The 10,389-nt window shown below is 40.0% G+C and overlaps 1 protein-coding gene across 1 annotated transcript in view; it reads right to left on the bottom strand.

The window, feature by feature from the left end:
• Positions 1–10,389, bottom strand: part of NCOA6 (nuclear receptor coactivator 6) — a 52,937-nt gene that overhangs the window by 25,466 nt on the left and 17,082 nt on the right. Inside the window, exons 4-6 of the mRNA XM_007934732.2 lie at positions 6,609–6,737; positions 4,694–5,527; positions 2,508–2,654 (exon numbers count right to left, since the gene is read on the bottom strand). Coding sequence (XP_007932923.1) covers positions 2,508–2,654; positions 4,694–5,527; positions 6,609–6,737 — 1,110 coding nt within the window. The remainder of the gene's footprint in view (positions 1–2,507; positions 2,655–4,693; positions 5,528–6,608; positions 6,738–10,389) is intronic.

A 10,389-nucleotide genomic window follows, 5' to 3' on the forward strand; every position in this document is an offset into this window, starting at 1 on the left:
AGTTAAAGAAAATTAATTAAAAGCACTAAAGGCTAATGAACTAATCTCTCTCTTAAGTGAGCCAAGGAAACAAAGAATGTGGTATGTCATCTTAGAAAAACTCCACAATGTTGAGAAGACATTTGAAAATGCTTCTTGGAACACGAATAACTCTCAAAGGCTATGTGTGTGGTATCTGGATGCTATACTTTAAAGAAAGAACACCTGATACTTCCTAAGGCCAGATCTCCTCTGCCATGGATGTGGTAAAGGTTGTTATTCAACATTGATCTGGAAGCTGAGTCGCTGGTAGGAGCTGACTGACAGACAACCCATCCAGAAGCTTGCAGATAGAGAACTGTTAACAAAGGATGTTAAAACTTCAGTGACCTTCCCCTGTGGCAGTCCCCCGTGCGCCATGTTCCATTCTTCAGTTATTACCTATTTTAACAAAGGACACTGCCTGCTGCCTTGCTGCAGTGTTTACTTATTGCTGGGTCTCTGGGATTTTCTCATAGCTACTTGCCTTATTCCTTCCTTTTCACTGAATTACCTTCTACCTTATTTTATCTTTTCCGCTTTTAAATGGGGATTAGAAAGGGCAGTCACAATGAGGTTATGAGGCCAGCCAGGTAGGCAAGGGACAAACTGTCCCTTGTTCACACTGTATTAACACTTTGTGAACCTCAGGGATTTCTCTACACTAGTCTTATAAACTTGAACTCCATGACTACTGTTTAAAAGTACTCATCTCAGAGTAAAACCAAAAACCAATCTCACTGCCATCGAGTTGATTCTGAGTCATAGAGACCTTCTTTGGGTTTCCAAGGTGGTAAATCTTTATGGAAGCAGATTGCCCAGTCTTCCTTCCACGAGTGGCTGGTGGGTTTGAACTCCCCTTCTTCTGGTTAGCAGTCAAATGCCTTAGGCACTACACCACCAGAGCTCCTTCATCTCAGAGCACATTCCTATAATTTATTATTTATGTATTGGATATCTAATATACACAAGGCACTTTTGGTGCTAAGGTAATAGCAACAAACAAGACAGACCAATTCCCCTGCACCTTTGGAGCTTATAGCCTACTTGGCAAGAGAGATAATAAGAAGATAAGTAATTTTTCGGGAAGTAGTAAAAGCTAAGAATAGAAATAAAGTAGGGTAAGAGGGCAGAAAATGATACAGAAAAACAAAGCTACTTTAAAAAGGATATATAGGGAAAATCAAAACAATATGCACATGAAAGGTAGTATACAAAAACACAAAACAGCTATGCTAGGGTGGAAGAATTATGAATAATTTTATCACTGTTCTAAAATGTCCTATAAAAAAAATGAATTCATTTAATTCAGGAAAAGTAGTTTTTGCCTTTTTAGATAGGGAAAGTAGTAGCTCACCCTACCCTTCTTTAACTATATCCTTCAAGAGATAGTTTGATTTTTTTTTTTTTTTTAATTAAGGTAAGGATTTTCTCATTTCTGAGTGATACACGATTAAGGCTGGAATGTAATCAAATTAATTCCCAGTAGGGATGGGAGTTCAGAAAATGTTTCAGCTAATTCAATCCAAATTTCCTGAATGAGAAAGAGTAAGAGGATTAGTCATATGGCACCTAAGCAATGAGAAACCAAGTCTGGGCTTACAGGCTGCTGATTTACAAACGCTTTTTAGCCACTCTGTTCCATCCTATCCCCACTCCAAAATTTCTTCTTAGATATGTACAATGTTGGCATGACGCTCAGTATGAACCAAGCTAATGTGGATGACATAGAGATTTTAAAAGCTGCATCTGTCCAAACATGGTATGTGCCTCCATGCCTTTGTGCCTATGGTTTCCTGTGCCAGAAGTGTTTTTGCCTACTGAGTGAGCACGCTCTAACTGAGAGGTTAGCAAACCACAGTCTGTGGGTCAAATTTAGCCCAATGCATTTTTATAAATAAAGTGTTTGGAACACTGCCATGCACATTCATTTATGAATTGTCTACGGCTGCTTTTGCACTACAACAACAGAACTGAGTAGTTGCAAGACTGTGTAAATTGTAAATCCTAAAATATTTACTATCTGGCTCTTTACAGAGTGTGAGCTCTGGTGGTACAGTGGTTAAAGTGCTTGGCTGATAACCAAAAAAAGGTCAGCAGATGGAACCCACCAGCTGTTCTGAGGGAGGAAAATGTGGCAGTCTGCTTCCCTAAAGATTTACAGCTTTGGAGATCATATGGGCCAGTTCTACTCTGTCCTACAGGGTCACTGTGAGTGGGAACTGACTCGATGACAGTGAGTTTGATGTTAGTTTTGTCCTTTTACAGAAAAATTTGCTGTCCCTTGTTTTAACTCAAGTTTTACTCCTTCTCTTGCTTGTTTCTAGGCTCCTGAGACATCTTACCTATTTTTACTACATCGGTTATTGGCCTGAAGCATAATTATTTGTGGGTTTCAAAGTAAGGGGTGGAACCTGGACTTAATCTGGACATATCCCATCTACCAATTAGGGTATGAATGTTAGATGAATAAATGGCAGAAGACAAACCTGCATGCTGGACATTTTGATTTGCTTGCAGCTGAGGGGCTCCTGAATTCCCAGGGGTGGCTGCTGTGGTCGAAGGCACCTGACCTTGCATAAAGTTCGGATTGGCCTGTCCTGCTGAGAAGCCAGGTGGGAGGCGTTTAGGCATTCCTTAATAGAAAACAATGAGTAAGGCAGTTACCTAGCAAATTTATACTCTTGCTTAGATGTGGGATGAATAAGGAAGGATGAGCTGCATGAAGTCTCCACTTGCTTAGCTCTCTCTGTCACACTGGTAGGATCTTTAATAATAAGGTTGGGAAAGATGGTTAAAAAAATCAACACAATTTCTTACATGAGCATTGTCAAAATGAAAAAGAAATACTAAAAAATTTACATTTAGAACATGCCAAGGAAAAGATGCCAATCTGCTCCCTAAATGTGATCTGAGGCCACGCCACAGCAAGGTTTCAGGCTCACTTTTCTGTCATACAATGGACCCCAGAACTTATATACTTTACAGGCACTAAAGGAATACACTAAATTCCCTCATATTCAAACATGTAAATGAAGAGCTGGGTCCTGTTACTAAGGATAGATAGGTGATTTGTCTTCCTTTGAGAGAAATCGATGACAGTCTCCTCTGCACAGAAAATCTCCCCCAGCCCCCAATATTGTGCTCGTTTCTTTGGAATCGACAGGAGTTTAAAAACAGTTCATAGGAGCTTCAAGGTGCGGCTATGTTAAATTTATCATTTGCCTTATCCTCCTAAGATTTTCTGCAATGCTGACAGCTATGGTATCAAAAACCATGCTTTAATGGAATCTTACTAAAGTATTACTTCCTTTTATAGGAAGGCCTAATTTCAAAAAACAAATTTGTAATAAGGAGAATCTCAGACCCACTCAGTGATTATAACTCAGGCCTTGATGTGGCCAGATCACCAAGGTGAGCACATTATCTACTTTATGAAAGCATCAAGACCTAAAGGTCACTTAAAACTTTCTTGTATTCACCCATTTATTTATTTTTTAGGGCTAAATTTTCAATGCCCTGAAAAACACTTTCTATAGACAAATATGCATTTGTCTCTCTTCAGCAGTGACAAGGCCCCATTTGCATGCTTTCACTGTAATTAAGGCAGTAATCACATTTGCAGGAGGGACTACCCAGCTAACACTGATCCAGGGTCAGACACCCAGAACAGTGATGTTTGGAGCTGAAACATATTTGCTTTTTCTAAAAATTTCTCAGGATTCAAATATTAGCACCTGCACATCAGCAAAACTAATGACAAGAGAGTGAAGAAAGACTGATGAGCAACTTAATTTCACCAGAAACCATGGGAACATGCCTTTGCTATGTTGCACTAGAGATGCAAGGGTTTTTTCTGGGTAGGCAATGGGTGTCTTTTGGTGGGGATATGTTTATCAGATGGCAGTATTACTGACACTGTATTCTCTACTGAAAAGCTCCAAGCACATTCATGTGCACTAGATCAATGGTTAATAATAAATAATAAACATGGAGATGGATAAGTTTTACTGTAATCGTTTTACCTCTCACACATTAAGCTCCATTGCTTTTTCTTCATACAAGAGGCACCTTACAAAATAAATAAATAAATCTCCTTTAGGTATAACTGATGGAATTCCCTCTCTAAGGAGCAGGCATTGGCATTATAAAATTATGAAAGTTAATGATTTCTGAACTTATTCCCCTTTAATACTTTAACTAAATTTAACAAATACCATGCTTACTATTTCATTAACTAAAATCAAAATTGACAACCAGAAGAGTTTTTTTTCTCAGTAAGACCTTGTAATTATCTTCCCACTTTCGTTCTATTTCATAATCTTAAATTTTTCAACAGCTGAGCAGTTTAAGTTGTTAATAAAATACATATTTCTTATAGACATTTAAATTTGCTAGTACAAGATCAAGCAAAAATAACTTGGAAAACAATAAAAGGCATCTCTTTATTAAATTTTACCTGTTTTTTGTATCCAGAGGGCTAGTTTAAATTTCACCAATAAGATGATGCATAATATATCAAGTTAACTAAGTTATATCAAGTGTCACCAGCATATCCACAAAACCAAATGATGACATCCTTATTTCACTCCCCTCCATTAACTCTACAGCTCAAAGCTCTACTAACATCTATCTCCAGCAAATTCACTAACACAAATAGTTCAGTGTTCCTCACCTCCGAGGCCTGGATGTAAACTCTGTGGCCCCTGGTTTGGTGGTTGCTGCTGCATCACCATGAAGTTGGGTGGCACATTTCCCTGTTGAACCATAGGATTCCGACCTGGCGAGCTGACAGGCTGCTGAAATCCCTGGGGAAGTGGGTTATTTTGAGGTGGCCTTGGTCCCATCTGCTGCTGAGTTTGGTTAACCGTTGGGGAGGATGCAGGAGATCCCTGCTGGAAAGCGGAGGGTGAGGAGGCAGGAGACTTGTTGGTGAGGTGGGGCTGCTGCAGGGGGGTTGGGACCCTGGAGGGCCCTCCCTGCAAGCTCTTCATCTGAGGAGCTGTGAACTGGCCTGGGTTGCTCATCTGAGGAAAGTTTGTATGGGCTTGTGAGGCTTGCTGGCTGCCAAAAGGATACGGAGGGGGAGGGTGGGAAGGTGTCTGTAACGTGGCTAAGGATGGTCGTGCCTGGAGTTGTTGTTGCATTGGGCCAGGCAGAGGAGCCTTCTTCCATCCTTGGTTTGCAGTCATGGTGCCCAGAGAACCCTGGGCTGGCGGAGGCTGAAGGGCTCCAGAAGGCAGCTGGTTCCAGCCTGGAGGAACAGGCACCTGAGTTGGGGCAGTAAACTGGGGTCGAGTTCCCTGTGGCTGCTGCTGCTGATGTTGCTGTGGGGGTCTTGACTGCAACTGCTGCTGCTGCTGCTGCTGCTGCAGCTGAGGGAAATTAGTGGGGTTCATTTGTCTGTTCGCAGGAACAGACTGCACTGGGTGGTGCGGAGGAGCTAAAGATCCTGAGGGATGACTCTGCTGCTGTACATGGAGCCCAGAGAGGAGTGGATCCATTGCATCTGTATTAGAAAGACAGTCAACAAAATAATAATTAACCTACTGCAACCTAGATCCTAGAGCAATGGTCTCGGTAATTCTGCAGATAGAGAGTAAAGCCTGCTCATTATTGTCAGGTTCTGTTGAGTAGGTTCTGACTCACAACAACCCCAAGAGACAGAGCAGAACTGCCCCAGAGGGTTTTCTAGGCTGTACCTTATGGGAGCCACTGGGTAGGTCTAAAACCAAGTGCTTAACCGTTGTGCCAGCCCTCCCCCGCCCCGAAAATAAAATCCCACTGCTGTCAAGTCAATTCCAACTCATAGCAACCTGGGTTCCCAAAACCTGCTGGTATCACTCAACAAAACTTAAGCACATCTCCTATGTGCAAAGTAATGTGCCCAGAGTAAAGGCGATCCTAGCTAATAAGTGCTTATGGTTCAACAGTGAATATAAGAGCCAAACATTATCAAATATTGTTGTTGTTGTTTGCCATCGAGTCGGCCCCGACTCATAGCGACCCCTCCTTGGGTTTCCAAGGCAGTATCACTACGGAAGTAGGAATGCCCAACCTTCCTTCCGAGGAGTGGCTGGTGGGTTTTCGAACCGCCAGCCTTCTGGTTAGCAGTCAAGTGCCTTAGCCACTATGAGAAAGTGGTATTCTTAAAGGCATATTCTGGGGAACCGTTAGTGTTTTAAGAAAAACAAAACAAAAACATAGTCAAATATATTTGGGAAACATTGGACCTAACAATCATAAACAGATTCCTTCACTGTAGGACTTTGAGAGCTTCCAATGTTAATCTTGAATCTTCAGGAGGGTCGGTAGAGTATGCTGCATTTCCCAAACTTACGTGACTATAGAGTTCTCTGTCATGGATAAATACGTCAAAGTACACACTTTTGGGAATACTGGGCATAGAACTGAGAATTCTGAAAAGGAAACGATGACTTTGAGCTTGAAGACACTAGGGAAAATTTTTGTAAAGAAGGTGGCATTTGAGTAGAGCAGTTAGAAATTTAGCATAAGAGATAAGAGAATTTTGTAATGATCCCTGTAAGGAGTTCCAGCATCTTCAATCCTCAAAGATCAGAGGTCATTACCTGATTGAGAAGCAGGGCGAGGAGTCCTGGGCTGTAGCTCTGGATTGGGGCCTGGTGCCATCATGGAAGACGACACATTTCCACCCTGGGGTATCATAACAGTGGCAGGGTTGGTCATCCTTATTAATCCTAGGGGGGAAAAAATTCCTAGAATAGAGTATGGGACTTAGCACAATTTTTACTTTCAATGAATTACTTCAAGAATAGGAAAAAGGATGAAAAATTTCTGTACCCATCATCCACTTTAAATCTAAATATTTTGCCTTTATTACTTCAGATAAATATGTAGATACTGTAGAAGCCCCCTAGTCCTTCCCAATCCTATTCTATTCCTCCCTCTTAAAATTGGGTTAACATTAGCTATTCTACATTTGTAGGTAAACTGCATGGTATTTTTTGTACACTCTTAATCTTTGTATAAGTGATGTCATGTATTCTTTAATTACCTTCTTTGCATGTTTTTGAGACTCATCCATGTAGATATATGTTGCTTTAGTTCATTGATCTCGACTGCTATACTAGTACACCATTATATGAAACCAGATATCCATTCTCCTGCTGATGAATAATAAGATTTTTTCCACTAACTTTTCCCTCATTCAATTTTGCAATGTCATGTATTCCTGTAGACATGTGTGAGAGTATCTTTAGACTATATAGTTAGAATTGCAAGGTTTTAGTTGACTGCTGCCATGTCAGCTCCGACTCATGGTGACTGCATGTGTGTCAGCACAGGATTGTGCTCCACAGGGTTTTAATAGTTTGGAAGTAGTTCACCAGACTTTTCTTCCAAGGTGCCTCTGGGTGGACATGACCTGATAGCTGTTTAGTTAGCAGCCAAGTGCATTAACTGTACCATCTAGGGACTCCGTTTAATGCAGAAGCATCTTCAATTTTACTAGATATTGGCAAACTGCTCCCAAAAGTAGTTGCTGCTGTTACGTGCTATCAAGTTGATTTTGACTCAGAGCCACCCCAGGGATTTTCTACATCTTTTTTTGTTTGTTTGTTTAGGCATAATCTTTATGGAAGAAGATCACCAGGTCTTTCACCCATGGAGTCACTGGGCGAGTTTGAACTGCAAAACTGGGCTGGCAAATTTTAGGTTAGCATCACGTACCTGTTGTCCTACCAGGGCTTCTTCCAAAAGTGGTCATATCAATTTATGCTAAAACTAGCAGTTTGAGAACTCTTGTACCCTATCTAATTCCTGGTATTTTGCCCTATCTTTCTATTCTTGATACTGTTACATTTTTTGAGATATAGCATCTATGGTCATAAGTGAGACTAGTCTATGATTATCTTCTATTTTCCTTCAGAGTTTTGTATATACCATCCCATTGTCTTTTCACCTGCACAGTTTCTGCCAAGAAATCTGAGCTTACTCTTATTAGTTGCCTCTTGTAGATAACTTTTTGTTTTTCCTGTGCTGCTTTCAGGATTCTTTCTTTGTCTGGTTTTGGTGAGTTTGATGATGATACGTCTTGGTGATTTTCTTTTGGGGTCTATCCTGTTTGGGGTTCACTGGACTTCTTGAATGGATGTATTTTCATCTTTCACCATACTAGGAAAATTCTCTTCCAACAAATCTTCGACAATTTTTTTGTGGTTTTATTTGTCTCTTTCGGTTCTGGAATTTTGATTACACATAGGTTATTCCTTTTGATAGCATCCCTCATGAATCTTAGGCTTTCTTCATTTTGTTTTGATCTTTTTTCTGACAGATCCCTTCTCAAAGAAGTATTTGTCTTCAATCCCACTAATTCTGTCTTCCATGGATTCAATTCTACTCCTTTGTCCATTCAATGTATTATTTATTTCTGAAAATTTAGCATTAATCTTCTGGATTTCTGTCTGTAGATTTTGTATCATTTCTAATTTTTCATTTATTTTGCCATTTTGTACTTGTATTGTCTTTTGAAATTGTTCTAGGGTTTTGTTTGTGTTTTCCTCAATTTTGTCAGTGTTTTCCTTGATCTGTCTCTCAATTCATTGAAGGTACCTAAATATAATTCTTTTGAATTCCTTATCAGGGAGTTCCAATGCTGCATCTTCCTCAGGGATGTGTTTTGGGTCTGTATCCTGGTCCCTTGTTTCTCCTGCTTTATCTTGCTTCTTTGTGTGGACTGTGATGCTCTGTTGTCTCTGAGGCATTATGACATTTTTGTGTTTATATTTAATTGGCAGAGTGACTTGCTCATAATTTTCATTTTCTTTGTATGCTATCTACGTAAGCAGGGTACTGTGCTGTGCTCCTCTATTCGCTAGTTTGCAGCACTTATAAGCTCACCACCTGTCTCCTTTCCAGTTGTCAACCTCTCGTATGTCCCTGCTGTCCTTGGCAAATGGAGCCTATACTTACTAGAATCTGAATGAGAACGCTGTCACTTTAAAATCCAAAACAGCCACTGCTTGTAAACATTCAAAATGGCTGTGCCCTCGGTCACTTTAAATATCCAAAATGGCCACCTCTTGTAAACAATCAAAATGGCTGCACCCCCTGGACAGCCAAAAGTCCACAGCTCAGGTTGTCTCCCTCCTTGCTGTTTCCCTTCCTAGTCATAGACCACCAGCTCAGTCGTGCCTGCAGCCTTTGGTGAACAGGGCTGATCTTTAGGTCAATTCTCAGGTCCCAACACCACATGGAAATATTCAGGTTGTTGGTCCCATCAGAGTAGCTGACAGTCCACTGCTCCAACTATCTCTGTACCCACTGATTTCATTCAGGTTTTTCCACTAGTGGGTGCCTCATCCACTTCTGAACACTTCGTTTCAAAGCTCAGGGCTCTAGGATTATCTTCTGTGTTTCTGTCAATTGGTTTCTCTTTTCTTTGTTAAAGAGGGTTTGTGTAGCTTGTCTGCCTATTCCACCATCTTACTGGAAGTCCCACTGGGAGGCAGATTTTTAATTATTTCAGTTTCTTACTAGTTACAGATTTATTTTATGTTCCCTATGTCTTACTGAGGAGCTCTGGTAGCGTAGTGCTTAAGGCACTTGACTGCTAACTAACCAGAAGGCTGGAGGTTCAAACCCACCAGCCACTCCTCAGAAGGAAGGTTGGGCAATCTACTTCTGTAATGATACCACCTCGGAAACCCAAGGAGGGGTTGCTATGAGTCGGGTTTGACTCAATGGCATATAACAACAACAACATGTCTTAGTGAGTTAATTTATAAATTATAGTTTCTAGAAAATTGTTAATTTTACCCAAGTTTTAAAATTAATCAACATAAAAGTTATTCATGGAATAACTTTTCTTCCATTCTATTTTTAATGAATATAATTTACATACCAATAAAAAAAATCACTCTTTTAAAATATATACTGTTTTTCATTATGTTACTTTTTCTTGCTAGTCTTACCAAGTTTACAGTTTGATTCCTACTTTACCTATCTCTGCTCTTATATTTATTATTTCTTTCTTCCTAATTTATCACTCTGCTGGTCTTTTTCTTAATTCTTAAGTCAGACCCTTAGCCCACTAATTTTCAGTTAATGTTATTCTCTAATATAAATATTTGAGGGCTTAAAATTTCTTCCAAGCACTGTTTGATGCTGAGCAACTTTTTATGTGCTTATTGGCTATTTGTATATCTTTTTAGGAGAAATGTCTATTCTAGTCCTCTGTCCATTTTTCATTTGGGTTGTCTGTCTTTTTTGTCATTGAGTTTTTTTGGTTTTTTTAAATTGTGATTTGGGTGAAGATTTACAGAGCAAATTCACTTTCCATACAGCAGTTCACATACACTTTGTCTCATGGCATTGACCACAGTTTACCAC

This window comes from Orycteropus afer, unplaced genomic scaffold, assembly GCF_000298275.1.
Source record: "Orycteropus afer afer isolate SDZICR_OR568_19922 unplaced genomic scaffold, OryAfe1.0 scaffold00020, whole genome shotgun sequence".
In the NCBI taxonomy this organism is placed as follows: Eukaryota; Metazoa; Chordata; class Mammalia; order Tubulidentata; family Orycteropodidae; genus Orycteropus; species Orycteropus afer.